Source organism: Xenopus laevis, chromosome 1L, assembly GCF_017654675.1.
Source record: "Xenopus laevis strain J_2021 chromosome 1L, Xenopus_laevis_v10.1, whole genome shotgun sequence".
In the NCBI taxonomy this organism is placed as follows: domain Eukaryota; kingdom Metazoa; phylum Chordata; class Amphibia; order Anura; family Pipidae; genus Xenopus; species Xenopus laevis.
This window is the reverse complement of record NC_054371.1, coordinates 156,964,516-156,981,521: the sequence shown is the minus strand read 5'-3', so window position 1 is coordinate 156,981,521 and position 17,006 is coordinate 156,964,516. Positions and strand designations below refer to the sequence as shown.

General features: G+C 38.0%; 1 protein-coding gene across 6 annotated transcripts in view; it reads left to right on the top strand.

Moving 5' to 3' along the window:
* emid1.L (EMI domain containing 1 L homeolog) overlaps nucleotides 1-17,006 on the top strand; it is a 43,139-nt gene that overhangs the window by 21,810 nt on the left and 4,323 nt on the right. For 4 of the 6 annotated variants that reach the window (NM_001086372.1, XM_018263589.2, XM_041591083.1 and 1 more), the window contains 8 exon segments: nucleotides 1,237-1,326; nucleotides 3,868-3,987; nucleotides 5,878-5,955; nucleotides 6,049-6,101; nucleotides 9,058-9,111; nucleotides 9,205-9,249; nucleotides 9,648-9,692; nucleotides 12,333-12,417. In NM_001086372.1, coding sequence (NP_001079841.1) covers nucleotides 1,237-1,326; nucleotides 3,868-3,987; nucleotides 5,878-5,955; nucleotides 6,049-6,101; nucleotides 9,058-9,111; nucleotides 9,205-9,249; nucleotides 9,648-9,692; nucleotides 12,333-12,417 — 570 coding nt within the window. 6 annotated transcript variants of the gene reach the window in all.

Below are 17,006 nucleotides of genomic sequence, written 5' to 3'. Positions count from 1 at the left end.
CTCATTCGCAAATCCAGCACTGTGTGCAGACAAGTCAACTCTTCCACACCTATGTCAGCAAACATGTATATGTATGGACCTTGCTTGGTGTATTGTGTTGAAACAGGAAAGGCAACCGACCCAAACTGTTGCTACAAAGTAGGAATCCTGTCATTGTCACGTATATCTTCTCTTCTACATGGAGCCTTAAAGTTTTGCTTTCACTGGAAACAGAGACCTTAGCCCAAACCATGGAAAATAGCCTCAGATTATTTCTCCTCCATGGAATGTTCTCCTGACCTTTTCTTCAGACTTCCAGATTCCTTGGAATGCCATTTATCACTACAGAGCAGGCCCAGAACGGCAAACTGTGGATTCTGGCAAATGCCAGAGTGGCTGCTATAAGATGCCTTAGACAGTCACTATTTATTGGGCTGGTGGGGGCAGTTTGAGCCTCTCTGTACCTATAATGCCAGGGCCTATTTTGAATCTCAGTCTGGGCCTGGTACAGAGGACACATTTACACTGCTCTGGAGTCCCATGAACGAGACTTTTACACCATTGCATTCAAGCATTAAAACCCTGCACACCCTACAAGTTCTTAAAGGGGTTGTTCACCTTTGAGTTAACTTTTAGTATGATGTAGAGAGTGATGTTCCGAGACAATTTGCAATTGGTTTTCATTTTTTATTATTTAAGGTTTTTGAGTTATTTAGCTTTTTATTCAACAATTCTTCAATTTGCATTTTAAGCAATCTGGTAACTAGGATCCAAATTACCTTAGCGACTATGCATTGATTTGAATAATAGACTGGAGTATGAATAGGAGAGAGTCTGAATAGATAAATGAGTAATAAAAATTAGCAATAACAATACATTTGTAGCCTTACAGAGCATTCACTTTTTAGAAAGGGTCAGCGACGCCCATTTAAAAGCTGCAAAGAGTCAGAAGAAAAAGGAAAATAACTATAAAACTATAAAAAAAAAAAAAGTTGGTTAGAATTCACCATTCTATACCGTACTAAAAGTTACCTTAAAGGCGAACCACCCCTTTAAGCTGATATTGCTTCCAGAGACAGTTCAGAACTTAGCAGTGTGAGTGTTCTAAAAGAAGACATGCAATTTTAGATAGGCTGACTGCATACTTTTGGCTACAATTGTGTTGATACTGTTGGCAATGTAGTGTAGCTTATTACTCTGAGTAAGGTTTCTTCTCTGCACAATTACATCATGTCAAAATTCAATTTGTTATTTCAGGCATTGCTGTAAGGAAAAACTCGCAGGGACCAGTTGGTGTTCCAGGGAGCTCAAGGATGCCAGGAATAAAAGGCCCAGCTGGGCCCCCAGGTTTGGAATCTCCTCCTTTATGTTTTTTTAATCACATATAAAAGCAATAAATGGCAGATAACATTCTGTCATAACTTATATATTATAACACTGTCAGCTAGCTGTCACTACTTATTGATCTGAATGAGAACCTTGCTGTCTATCCCAGACACTTTTGCCAATAGAAACAGATTATGATCACTGACTTTAGCAAGCAATCCCTGCCTACCAGCAGAAAGTCTGCTATAAACAGCATGTTTCCATTCAGGTGAACAAATATGCAGTTTTTTCCAATAATTCATGTACACACCCTAAGCTATTTCTGTATCCTTCTACATTCTCATTCCATACCAAATCATTATAATGTGGTTAAAAGCACCTCACTTACAGGCCTCATTTTCCACTAAACACACACATATCCAAACACTCAGCTAAGACATATATTTTCTTTTTTATTGTAAAAACTGCATTATTATAAAGGACATTTCATAAGATGGCTTCAGCACAGACCAGTCACATACCTCCAACTGTCCTGTTTTTAGAGGGACAGTCCCACTTTTGACAGCTCAACCTGCAGTCCCTCATTTGTACTGGAAAGTCCCGTTATTCTCTGCACTGAAAAAGAAACAAAGGTTCTAACGTTATTGGCTTTTAGTAGATAGCCCAGAACAGCCACAGCAGAAGATAAGATATTTTTGTAACAATTTCAAGATAAGGAAATAAGTAATTATAACAATATAAGATAACAGGCCCTTTAGGAAAAGTTAGACTCGCAGCTTAAAGGGCAATTCACCTTCATTAGCAAAACCGTAATAACTGAAAAAAAACCACAGAAATATGTTCAAGCTTTCATAAACTGCCGAATTTTGTAAAATGAACATAGTAATTAAGGGGTGTGGCCACAAAAATGATCGTGGTCAAAAATGCTACACTATGGCAGCAACTTTTTTGTCCCTCTTTTTATTTCCAAAATGTTGGAAGGTATGCAGTCAGCCTACAAATACTGGAAAATTTAGATTTAATTCAAGTACATACTGGGAAATTTTGCAAATCCTTTTGTGGGGGCCTAAGGATGGCAAGGGAAGAAGTTCAAACCTTCCCACTGAGAACAATATAGGATAAGCATTATGGGGCAAATTCACTAAGCCGCGAAGCGCCGAACGCTAGCGTTAATTCGCTAGCGTTTGGCATTTTCGCTACTGCGCAAATTCACTAACGAACGCTGGCGTAGTTTCGCTAGTGTTACTTTGCAACCTTACGCCAGGCGAGTCTTCGCTAGCGACAAAACTACGCAAATTCACTAACTTGCGCAGCGTACTGAACGCTAAAAAAGATTGAAAAATTTTTGGGGCTCCCCTTCCTCCCCCCTACATTTCCTGACTCATGGCAACTTACCTAGACAGTGGGCACATGTGTAGGGCAAAATAAAATTTTTATATGCTGATTTGAAGGTTTTCTAGGCATTTGTAGTGCAGATACGTGTTCCTCCATTGAAATTTGAATTTCGCGCCGTATGCAAATTAGCCTTCGCCAGCGTAACTTCGCTTTATATAGCGAATCAACGCTAGCGCAACTCCGCAACCTTACGCTACCCCTGTGCGCAACTTCGGATTTTAGTGAATTTGCGGAGCCAAGGCGAAACTACGCCTGGCGAAGTGCGGCGAAGTGCGGCGAAGTTGCGCCTGGCGCAACTTCGCATCTTAGTGAATTTGCCCCTAAGTCTCTCTCCAGGATCACTGGGCTAAAGCAGTTCCATATTAGCCAAGGAGGCTGCTATAAAGTACAGATAAGGTCTTGAAACTCAGAGTATTTTTATGATTTAAGAATACATGTTACACAAACCCCTGTTACATACCCCAACAAGTTCTCAACTTGTTTTGGAACTGTTATACAGTATTGGAACTGTTATACAGAATGCTCGGGACCTGGGGGTTTCCAGATAATGTATCTTTCTGTAATATGGATTTTCCTACCTTAAGTTTATTAGAAAATAATGTAAACATTAAATAAACCCAATAGGCTGTTTTTATGCCAATAAGGATTAATTATATCTTAGTTGGGATCAAGTACAAGCTACTGTTTTATTATTATTACAGAGAAAAAGGAAATCACTTTTACAAAATTGAGTCTATGGGAGATGGGCATTCCATAATTCAGAGCTTTCTGGATAACGGGCTTCCAGATAACTGATTCCATACCTGCACTGTGATGCACTTTTTGACAAGATGCAATATGTCAATTGATTTATAAATCATGGATAATTTTTATTATTTTTAATACCATATTAGACTATACCCCATACCACATTTGGGCAATGTTAAGAAGTTCATGATAAAGGTCAAGTTATAAAACTTTAGCATATATTTTGCAGTGCTATGGGGGTATCGTGTACTTTTTTATATGGAGTGCACCATTCTCTCTCTCTCTCTACACACACAAATCTCTCTACACACAGATATATATATATATTTCTCTCTCTCTCTCTCTCTCTCTCTCTCTCTCTCTCTCTCTCTCTCTCTCTCTCTCTCTCTCTCTCTCTCTCTCTCGTTCTCTTTCCTTCAGGTCCCCCTGGGGCTCCAGGTCCACCAGGACAGGATGGCGCAGTCGGTCCTACTGGTGAAAGAGGCCCCCCTGGCCCTGCTGGCCCTTCATCCACTGCAACACAGAGGCTAATGGATCAGGGTGAGTTGTGCATATTAGCACTTCTATTTTTCCTAGCAAACATGTTGTTTTAGGAAATCAGTTTCTATTATTATTACAGTTATCTAAGCCAAACATTGAATGTGAGTATTTACACTTGTATTTTTATGTCCCTTGTTTGACATATTCCTTTGTTATTGTATTTCCTGTCTCAATCAGCAAAAACCAGCCTCTGCTGTGGAACTATATCACCCATTATACTTAGGGAAAGCAGTAAAGTTGTAGATCAGTACAAATGTTAATTATGAATATCTTTAGACTGAAGCAATTTTGAAGGTTTTGTCCTCTAGCCACACACTTTGCCCAACTTAATGCCCCCTTTCCTCAATAAAGTAAAGAATCATTTCAGAACATGTATCATAGTATATTTACTGTAGTATCTGTCCTATCACAGCACATCTTGTCCCTGTGAAAATTAAAGCACACCCCAATCAATTATAATTTGATGTCATTGATTCTGTGCAGTTTTGATGGACGACCTTTTTAATGCATGCTCTGTGTGTGCCCACATGTAAAGAGCAGTTAACAGAATACAATGACATGTATAAGGGTTAGGGCACATGCTCAGATTCGGGGAGTTTAGTCGCCTGGCAACAAATCTCCTCTTCTTCGGGGCGACTTCAGAAGACGACGCGATCCGAGTGCCATCCTGTCTGCAATTTACATTCTAGCCAGTCAGTTCGGGGAGATTAGTAGACCCGAAGGAGAGGAGTTTTGTCACCGTGCAACTTATCTCCCCGAATCTTAGCGTGTGCCCAGACTCTAAAGTGTATAAGTTATTTAAATGGTCAGAATTTGCAGATTTTGTTGACTTTTCCATTTTTACCTATTTATACTTTTTCACTTTATTGGAAATGTTTCATTCTAGAATTAGTATGTTGCAGCATCTACTTCAACCTGTATTTAACATCACTCTATTTTTTATATAAAACTCCTTTGACCAGGACCAGAACTAGTGATAGGTAGAGAAGGAATCTGCCTAAGGCCAAATAGTACTGTCTTGGGCGGCAATACTAGGCCTAGCTTTGCCTTTCACACTCACTCTACCAAAAATGTCTTTCAGAATTACTCTTATTCTTATTATTTTTATTAAAACTCCCTTTTTCTGTAGAAGGATGATTTATGTGTGTTTGTTGTTAAAGTGAAAACATATCTTAAGTATTTTACTACTCAGCAATAATATGGTTAAAGAAATTGAATTGCATGATATTTTACTGTTTTATGTTTCAAATGAAACCTTTTGATGCTCTATAATTAGTACTACTTTGAAGCTTTATGAATAGGCTTCTACATGATTTGCTATGCTAAATGATATGTTCAAAATATGTAAATTCATGAAATTCTCATAAAATAATCAAAAGAAAATTGTCCACCACTAATCTGGCATGCATAAAATAATAATTACCAATATTAAAAAAAATTAAAGTTATGGATGATAGAATATTTTAAATTCTTTCAAGTGAGGCAGACTTTTCATTTAAAATCAGTGAATGTCTGATGGGTTTATGCAAATCCCTTTAACAAAGGAGGAATTTTAAGGTTTCATATATCTAGTAATACATTTATTTTGAACGTGAAAAGTGCTTTTATTTCATTTTTAGGGAGATGGCACATTCTATACAGTGGGCTTTCAATTATTTTTAATGCACCCAAAACCCCTGTCTCCACTTTATTTGAATGGAAATAAGTGTCAGCACTTACTGACATGGTTTCAGCCTGATGATGCTGAGTGCCAGTACTAGATCTGCCATGCATTTCCCATTTAAGCAAATTCTTTGGGACTGGCTTAAACAAGACCCAAGTGTCATGGTCCTTGGAGTCAATAAACTAAAGCTAACTGCCCCTCTAACAAGTCCCTCTTTTTGTTTTCAGACTTGTTTCAGTCAAACAAATTTATGGAAACATCAGGACACAGTATTCAGGGACCCAAGGGCCCTCCAGGACCAGCTGGTATAGTAACTTTGAAAGATGAATTGCTGTACCGCACTTGAAGGCCAACCCTATCTAATGAACCTTTCTGCTTTTCTTCCACTTTTATTTCAGGGCCACCAGGACCCCAAGGCCAAATTGGGCCCCCAGGACTAAGAGGCCAAAATGTATGTGTTGTCTGTTGGACCTGTGTACTGACTATTATAAATTGGTATTAATTATGTAGTATTCCCACAGCTGCCTGTGTCACTTGACACAGTGAATTTGTGCCTAAAATATTAGTGCATGTTATTTTAATGCCAGACATCAGAAACTGTGGGTCACCAGCAGGGTCGGACAGGGCCGGTGTGACACAAGGAAAAAATCCAGGGGCCCTCGGCAGTTGTGGGCCCCCACCAGCCCAGATCCACTATTGCTGTGTAAATACAGTAACACATATGTTGTGCCACACACAATTTTGCAGGCACGTGCAATTTTAATGGAAATCTCTTTTAAAGGGATTCTGTTATGATTTTTGTTACGTCATTTTTAATTACTTAATAACACTGTGTACATTGCATATATTTAATTCTACCATTTGAAATTTTATTCTAGAACCATTAAATACAATTTTTTATTGCGATATTAGTGTTTAGGCATCCATGGTTGTGTAGGCAGGTCATTGTACCCGATTCTGAGCTTTCTGAAGTTTATCACGCACAAGTCACATGGTTAAGGGCACCTGGGCCGGCTAGCTCCCCGGGCATCCTTGCATACGCGACCCCCACACACATACGCAGGTGTACTGGAGTACGTGTCCTCTGTGCTCCTTAGGCTGAGGCTTCTTAGGTTGAGGCCTGGGCCTTTGTGGCCTCTCCACAAATCCACTTCACGCTTCTGTTACCGTTACAAAGCGCTGTTCAAAGCAATCACGGAGTCTGGCAGATTAGTATCAATATAGTGGCTTTATTGAGCGCATTAAAATTGCTAAGGAGGGGGATTCACATCTAACGCGTTTCGTGTCAGAAGACCTGACACTTCATCTGATGGTTTTAACGTTTTAAATGATTTTCTTTTTCTCTGTAATAAAAAGCCCTGTACTTGAGTTTGCTAAGCTGCAAATCCATGTTGGTGGCAAAACAATCACATGGGTTTATATGATTTTTTAGCAGGCTTAAGGTATAGTGATCCAAATTACTTTGAATAAATTCTGCATAAATGTGCAATATGTTCAAAAATGTATATTATATGCAGTAGTGTAGTATTTCTTAATTTAGTCAATATCTAAATTTAATCAAAATGATTGTGCAATAGAGTATTCCACATTTACAAACCATACTATTCAGTGTAAAATAGTACAGGTTTAGGATCCATTATCCTGAAAGCTCAGAATTACAGGAAGGTCATCTCCCAGAGGGGCAAATTCACTAACATTCGTAGTTTCGCCAGGCGCAACTTCGCCGCACTTCGCCGCACTTCGCCAGGCGAAGTTTCGCCAGCGCTTCGCAAATTCACTAAAATCCGAAGTTGCGCTCAGGGGTAGAGTAAGGTTGCGAAGTTGCGCTAGCGTTGATTCGCTATGTAAAGCGAAGTTACGCTAGCGAAGGCTAATTTGCATACGGCGCGAAATTCAAATTTCAATGGAGGAATACGTATCAGCACTACAAATGCCAAGAAAACCTTCAAATCATCAAATAAAAATTTTTATTTTGCCCTACACATGTGCCCACTGTCTAGGTAAGTTGCCATGAGTCAGGAAATGTAGGGGGGAAGGAGGGGAGCCCCAAAAAAATTTTCGATCTTTTTCAGCCTATCACCCATAATGTAGAAAACACGCCAGCGTTTTTTGGGACTTAGAAAAAATTTTGCCTTTTTTTTAAACAATCCCTATCTACTCTATTGCGCTTCGCCAAGTCTGAGGTGGCAAAGGAAGTCTAGCGTAAAAGGTAGCGTTCAGTACACTGCGCAAGTTAGTGAATTTGCGTAGTTACATCGCTAGCGAAACTTCGCCTGGCGTAAGGGTGCGAAGTAACACTAGCGAAATTACGCCAGCGTTCGTTAGTGAATTTGCGCAGTAACGAAAATGCCAAACGCTAGCGAATTAACGGTAGCGTTCGGCGCTTCGGCGCTTAGTGAATTTGCCCCATAGACTTTTAACCAAATAATTCACATTTTTTAAAATTAATTTATTTTTCTCTGTAATAATAAAACAGTACATTGTACTTGATACTAGCCTAGATATAATTAATCCTTATTGCAGGCAAAACAATCCTACTGGGTTTATTTAATATTTAATTGATGTTTTAGTAGACTTAAGCTATGGAGATCCAAATTACAGAAATATACTTTATCCAGAAAAAACCCAGGTCCCAAGCATTTTGGCTAACAGGTCCCATGTTTACTCAATCAGTTAATAAACACTACCCTCTAAGCTGTTTTTTTCTTTTAAGGGCTCTTACAGACGAGCGTTTTTACCTGCGCTCCCCTGCGTTCCGTTTTTCTGCGTTCAGCCGCAGGGGAGCGCAGGGATAGACGCATTACATTTTTTCCAATGGGGCTGTACTCACACAGGCGCATGTAGGCGCCAAATGGAGGAAAAATGCAGCATGTTGCGTCTCAACCTGCGTTCGGTGCCTACACGCGCCTGTGTGAGTACAGCCCCATTGGAAAAAATGTAATGCGTCTATCCTTGCGCTCCCCTGCGGCTGAACGCAGAAAAATGGAACGCAGGGGAACGCAGGTAAAAACGCTCGCCTGTAAGAGCCCTTAGGGTCTGGCCACACGAGCAGATACGGGAAGATTAGTCACCCCCAGCGACAAATCTTCGGGGCGACAATCTCCCCGAACTGCCTTCCCCCTGCCCTCCGCCAGCTAAAATGAAAATCGCCTGCGGCAATGCACACGCGACGCTTTGTTTTCCGAAGTCGCCCGAAATTTCCTCGTGAGGCATCTTCGGGCGACAAAGCGTCGCATGTGCATTGCTACTAAGATGTTTCCAGGCACTATGTAGGGATTAAAAACATTGCTATCTGTTTATAGGCGGGATCCCTATTTTTCAGTCATAATTTGAAGGAAGTTGGAATTTGGTATTTAGGTGGGTTTTTTTCAATTCATTTCCACTATACCTTTTATCTTATTGCACAGGGTTTACCTGGTTCCCCGGGTCAAAATGGCCCTAAAGGAGAGAAAGGAGACAGTGTGAGTAACCGATATACCATACCATAAGTACACAATATATATATACATTTTCTTTTTTTTTCTAAAATTGACATAATTTTTTCTGCAATTTAGGGTCTGTCTGGAATGGCAGGTGACCCAGGAACAAAGGGGGAACTTGTAAGTGCAACCATTTCATAATTTAGTTTTCTGCCTATATTTTGATTGATTGCTGATCTTATTTAAAATGGAAAAATATAGTGGGGTGTAACCATGTTCATTGATTAGGAATGTTTAGATGTCCATGAGAAACTACTTAGGCAAGGCAAGAATCAAGCAGCTTTTAGTAATATGCATTAATACTATTATACTAGGAAATTGTAAGTGTCCTCATTGTTATGCATTTCTGCTGTTTATTCTAGGGAAGGTGAATGGCAGTTAATTTACAAATCTGGTATTTACATATAAATGAATGTCTGCTAGTCCCCTTTGTGTTTATATTTATATATGCAATACAATAGTTTTATCTTTTTGTTCTCTGGATACTTATTGGTTTGTCTGCTATTTTTACCAATCAGGGGACCCCAGGACAAAAAGGGGAACCTGGAGAGAAAGGCGAGCCGGTAAGAGTTGTTACATTCCCAGCCCACATCCCACTTATATATAAACCCCAAATATGCTGCTGCACTGTAACCTAATCTTGTATCATGCTCTTGTAATGATGCTTTCATTTCGTATGACCCATATTTGTTATCGTTATCACACCTTTTAGCTGGTTTCTGTTTATCTAATTTATCTAAACTGTTCGCTTTACCCCTTCCCTTTTTGGTATCCATCAGTGTTTCTCACGTATTTTCTATCTTGTTTCTCTTTTTAACACATACATGTGAATTAGACCTCAGGAACTGCAGCCCAGTATTTTACAGTCTAAAAACCAGCACAATGAAGGGGCATATTTATTAGCATTGGAGACAAACATCACCAGTGATATTGCCCATAGCAGCCAATCAGATCTTTGTTTTTGTTTTTCTAACTTGTAGGTGATGGTTCTGTAGCCTAAGCAACTGGCCATAACCTACAGGTTCGATTCTAATTGATGATTGGTTGCTATGGGCAACATCACTGGTGATGTTTGTCTCCAATGTTAATAAATATGCCCCTCTTGTCTTCTAAATAGCGTCTTCTTTGGGGGTTTTTTGTGAGATCTGGTTAGGGGTTATGTTAGATAAATGCAGTGGTAACAGCTCTTTGGGAAAAGGACTGATACAGCTGTGGGGATTTCTGGTCTCACCCTTTCTTCACAACCCAGCTATATAACATGCACTTTGCTTTATTTTCTGCCTATTCCCAGTCTGCTTTTAACCATTTCCCCCTACAGGAGTATGTTCCTTCCTTTTTAGTCTAAAATATGCATTTAATTAACTCATTATTGGCATGCAATTGCAACGTGTCTATCAATGAATGCATTTTTCGAAGAACAATTTCTTTTATTGATTATTAACACAATGCAATGACAGCCTAACCAGCAGCACTAGGTGATACAGATAGGACCAACTGAGAGTTCTAATGACAGCACTGGCCTTAGGGTAAATGGGACCCTGTGCTACAAACAATAAATTCCCTTCAAACTACTCTTGAGCTTTTAATTAATAATATCACTTTACTGATACATTTACTGAGAGAAAGCTAAGAAAATAAGAAAAATGCAAATCTACATTTTCCCTTTACAGTGCATAACATTTTCTGATCACCTGCTAATATTTACATGTTAATGTATCTTACCATTTTAAATTCATTGTACAGCATTTGTGAATGTTATCAATATACAGGTATGGGACCTGTTATCTAGAATGCTCGGGACCTGGGGGTTTCTGGATAACAGATCTTTTTGTGATTTGGATCTTCACACCTTAAGTCTACAAGAAAACCATTTAAACATTAAATAAACCAAATAGGCTGGTTTTGCTTCCTATAAGGATTAACTATATCTTAGTTTAAGTACAAGGTACTGCTTTATTTTTACAGAGAAAAAGGAAATCATTTTTAAAATTCTGGATTATATGGATTCCACGGGAGATAGTCTTTCTGTACTTCGGAGCTTTCTTGATATTGGGTTTCTGAATAACGGATCCCATACCTGCACTGGGTTTGCAAAACTGCAACAATCTAGTCAACATGATTATATAAGAGCACACTATGCAAATTCAGTGCCGGGTGTACCATTTAGGAACTGTATTTAGGAATCAAATGCACTTTAAACTCTTTAACCTAATGCTGCGGCAATGACAGCTTATCAGAGGTCACTTAAGACATGCTATTGCATACCTCCAAACTGTCCAGTTTTCAGTGGGACAGTCCCGCTTTTGACAGCTCAACCTGCAGTCCTGCCTTTGTACTGGAATTAAGTCTCAACTTTCTTTGCACTGAACAATCAGAAAAAGAAACAACCTTTCTAACTTAATTGGCTTTTGGCAGAGAGCCCAGAACAGTTAATAGGTGCATATGAGATACTTTGTAACAATTCTGAGATAAGCAAATTGTAACAATTTAGATAAACCGGTCCCTTGGGAAAAGTTAGACTCACAGCTTAAAGGGCAATTCAACTTCATTAGCAAAACTGTAATAACTGGAAAAAAAACACAGAAATATGTTCAAACTTTCATAACCTGCCAAATTTTGTAAAATGAACATGGTAATTAGGAGGTGTGGCCACAAAATGAGCATTTTAGTCCCTCTTTTTATTTCCAAAATGTTGGGAGGTATGCTATAGTGCTATAGGGCCCCATACACTGACTAAAATTCATAGTTGTTACCCAATGCAGATGTTACCACAGCTCTTGTATAGCCTGGAACACAGGACTCTGGTCTGGTGTCCTTACTGGTATCTGTGTGCTAAATATGCCATACTGGTCTAAATGCCATACGAAATCCATTCTTATAAAAAGGTGTGGTGTTTTTCAGTGTGAAGTAGAACTTTAATATAAATATTAAATTGGTACCTTAACTGTAGCATTGCTACAATAGTTGAATTTAAATAGTTATTAACCCTTTGAATGTTAATAACAACACTGCAATGGAATGTGAATGCTCCTCTCCACTAGACTTGATATGACGTTGCATGATTTATAATTGTATGACCAGTTAACTATTAAAAATTAAGCACTGTGGCTGCAATTTCATGTTGTTTTAACTCTAAAAATGAGTTAAATGTGGGAGGGTGGGGGTTAATCCTTCACAGCTGTGTCTGTCTCTTGCCTACACAGGGGGAAAGGATGCTGCAAATCAGAGAGGCTCTGAAGATTTTAGCAGAGAGAGTTTTAATATTGGAGACAATGATTGGAATTCATGGTGAGTATCATGAATAAAGCACTATTTCTACTATATAACTGCAGTGGCGCAATTTCACACAACCAATTGTATTAGGTCAGCCCCTATTTGTGATGAATTAGAAGCAAATTTGGGGTTAGTGCTTTTTCTGACTATATATTTATATATATATATATATATATATATATATGGCATTTTTAGTAGCTTAAGGCACACAATGTTTCAATGTCCTTAATATATTGATAATGGGTTGAGTGCAGAGTGCAGAGGACCTCTTGTATTTGTCTATATATAAAACAGCCAAAAGTGTGCACTCCATTAAAAATCAGAATAGTTATATTGTGTCGCAACATCCATGTACCGTGATTGTAGTGTAATAAAAAGGAGAAGGAAAATTAATGAATACAATTTATGGTGAGAAATTATTGTTGGACTTACAGAAAAAATTCAATGTGCAACAATTACGAAAAATTCGTAGTGTGTCTGTATCATTCATGTGTTCAAAATTTGATGTAAATTCATTGTGTAAATAAATAAATATAAATAAAGTGCTTGCAGTGAATAAAGTGCCCTGTATTGTTGTGTTTCAATAAACAATTAGATAGTTCATATTGATCAGCGATCATGTGCTATTGTTTAAAACTTAACATTTGATAAATCAGTTGAAACTCAATGAACAATTAAAAATATTATGTATTGATCTGGTTTTATGGGACACTGTTAGATAGCAGTGATTAATAAATTAGTACCACCTAGATCTAAACATTGACCAAAAAACCCCTTTACAAAGTATATTTGCTAATTGGTGATATATGCGATGTTGTTGGAGGGTTGTGAATTCAAATAAAGAACCATAAGGGCTGTTAACACACGGGCGGTTTTTCCTGCGCTCCCCTGCATTGCGATTTCTTCCGTTCAGGGCCGGGCCATGCCAGCCAGGTGCCCTAGGTAACATTTAATAAACCAGTTAAAACTCAATGAGACAAATTCATCGGGTTAAAAACAATTAAAACAAAAAACAATTAAAAATATTATGATGTATTGATATGGTTTGCACGTGTGAAAGGGCCCTAAAGCCGGTATTATATAAAATATATTATAACACAACACCACCACAACTTCCAATTAAATATATGGAGCCAATCCGATATGCCACAGGGATTACCTCTAACACTTTGTTCTCTCAGAGGCACTTTTGTATGAAATGGCCTAATCCCTATCACCTTTACCATGGCAATATGAGCCCATAAGAAATGGAAGTGTAATGGGTGGTAATAAAGTTTAGTGAAATTATGTTCACATCGTCCAGATCAATGCGTTCTCATTAAATACCTGGCGTAGTTCAAAAACGCCTCTGGGTGTGGAATGGAAACAAGTGGAGTGGAAACAAGGAGGGGAAGTGGGACTAATTTATTAATCACTGCTATCTAACAGTGTCCCATAAAAACAGATTAATATATTTTTTAATTGTTTTTAACCCCATGAGTTTGTCTCATTGAGTTTTAACTGGTTTATTAAATGTTTTAAACAATAGCACATGATCGCTGACCAATATGAACTATTTGATTGTTTATTGAAACACAGCAATACAAGGCACTTTATTCACTGCAAGCACTTAATGTATTTATATATTTACACAATGAACTTACATCAAATTTTGATCACATGAATGATACAGTCAGGCTTGATACAAATGAATTTTTTTGCAATTGATGCACCTTGAATTTTTTCTGTAAGTCCAACAATAATTTCTCACTAAGAATTGTATTCATTCATTTTCCTACTCCTTTTTATTACACTACAATCACGGTACATGGATGGTGCGACACAATATAACTCTTCTGATAGTTCTTTATGTATAATTCAATAATTGGAATTGTCTGCACATCCATTCTCCACATTCGGCAATGATGATATGTTAGAAAGTGCCGATAACAGACACAAAATAGATTATCATATTACACCACACTCACAGGTCTTTAGTGATGAACGAAAAAACAATACATTTATTGAACCAACGTTGTGGTCTCAACAGAGACTTCTGTTGAAACCGAAACGTTGGTTCAATAAATTTATTATTGTTTTGAATATGCAAAAGTTTGTTTGTATTGAAAACATTAAAAGCAGCATACAAAAATACATGTCACGTTTCTGGACTCACGTCCAGAAAAAAAAAACCGGCACTCACGAAATGGAGGTCAGGCGTGCCTGGGTGCAGTCCAAAGTCGGTAACATCAATTAGAAGTGGTAGAGATCGCACTCACAGGACTTAATATAGAAAAAGAAAATTTATTGTGGACAATTGTTGTCCACAATAAATTTTCTTTTTCTATATTAAGTCCTGTGAGTGCGATCTCTACCACTTCTAATTGATATATATACATATATATATATATATATATATATATATAGCTTTCGGGGTACATATTGGCAACAGCAACACTCTCAGTCTAGAAAACACTAGCAATAGTTCAAGGGAACCATGTGTTACGTTGGACTTCTGGATCATAGGCTTATCCATGGGTAATCAAAGGACCTTGCCTCTTCCTTGCCCTGTGATGTTTTGTGGGGTATTCTTTTTTGCTGTATGACTGCAGCCAGTTAAGTACTAAACTTTTGAAGACCCTGGAACTTTGATTGTAAGCAGGGCCGGAACTAGGGGTAGGCAGAAGAGGCACGTGCCTAGGGTTCAACAAAGTGGGGGCACCAAGCACGTACCTCTTCTTTCGGCTTCCCCTGGTCCAAACTCTTGTTCTGTCAACAGCACTCTCTGGCGCGCTCCTCCGTGTGCATTCCACCCCCCACACACGCGTGCTCATAGTTACATCACCTTAGGCGCTTGATTGTAAGCTCCACTGGGACAGGGATTGGTGTGAAATAGGATTAAACTCTGTGTTTGTGATGTGCTGGACAAAAGCTAGAGATAAAATACAAATGTTATAGAAATGAGCCACTGACTTCATTCAAAAACAGAGAGTTAGTTATATTTTTTTCAGTATGTCAGAAGTAAATTTTGTAAGATAAATCTTGTATTAAGCACATGGACATTCACATTAGTCGATTGTGGTTACAGCTTGGCTACAGAAATAGACCAGCCCTCTATAGTTACACTTTCAACACTAACAACACAATTATAACATTATTAATATTTTTGGAGTCCAAAAACTATCTGTAATATTTAGTAGTTATAGGTAAAAAAAATGAGTTATATTTTAGAGTCAGTTTTTGTGTTCATGGCATTAAAATCAACAATCCCATCACGCCCTGTGGCTGAAGCTCTAGTTTTCATGAAGTCACAAGAGTTACATTTGCAGTTCTTTCTTGCCAAGAGAGGTCATAATAATAGTCCTGTCTGAATTTCAGTCTTAGCCATTCTTTTTCATCAGCACAGTTACATTTTTTGTGAGTTTAAATAAAATAAATATATATATTTTATATAAATATATAATAAAATAAATGCACTTTTGATCTCAAAAAGATATCAAAAGAAGAACACAAGACTCATGATCAGTTTTAGACAACAGGAATCACTGACTACTGAGCAGTAAGCACAATTCTGGAGAGTTTTTAGATGCTTCTTTTAGAGCAATGTATACTTTCTCCCATGTAGTGCAACTCTGGAGTGCATCACTTGTATGTGCAAAGTTGTCTTGTACTTAAAGGAATAGTAACACCAAAAAATTAAAATGTCATGTACTGTTGCCCTGCACTGGTAAAACTGATCTGTTTGCTTCAGAAACACTACAGTTGATATAAACAACTGCTGTGTAGCAATGGCGGAAATTGAAAAAGGCCCATATGGCACAGGTTAAATAGTGGATAACAGATAACACCATTATGTTCTACAGAGCTTTTCTGCTATCTGCTGTGTAACCTGAGCCTTTTCTCCGTTGAATGGCTGCCCTCATTGCTACTCAGCAGTTTATTTATATAAATAGTAGTGTTTCTAAAGCAAACACATCAGTTTTACCAGTGCAGGGCAACTCTGCATTATATTTTTATTAACTTAAAAAACTTTCATTTTTTGATGGTACTGTTCCTTTAACACCTGTCCTGAATAACACGCAAGGTAAAGGCAATTCAGAAGATACCTACGTCTTATTTATGAGCCTCCACTCCAGTATGCTGAGCTGCCCAACAAAGATGCTTGAAACTATGCACTCTAGGATAGTACAGAAGCTGCATGCTTTACGAATTAAATTCATTTGGACCTATGACAAAATTTGTGCTGTCTGCTTTATATCCATGCTGCTCGCTGTTCAAACCTCCTAAAACCTGCATGCTAACTACAAACATGTAGTTAGCACTTTATACCCACCCCGTTCTCTGTCTTCCCTCATTACTCAATCTATATTGATGGTCAGCAATTTGACTCTTATTTTTGGCACCATATCACTTTTCTCAGTGCACAATATTTCTTTTCTTATATTAAGATATATTAAGAGCCTATTTACACTATGATAGAGCATTTAAATATGCATTTAAAATATACATTCATATACCTGGAAGATAGTGGAGTGAGTGATAAAAAAAAGCTTATAAAAACTAAGGATTGTGGCCTTCTTTTGTTCATCTGGACTACATGATATGGATTAGAAACTATGAAAGAC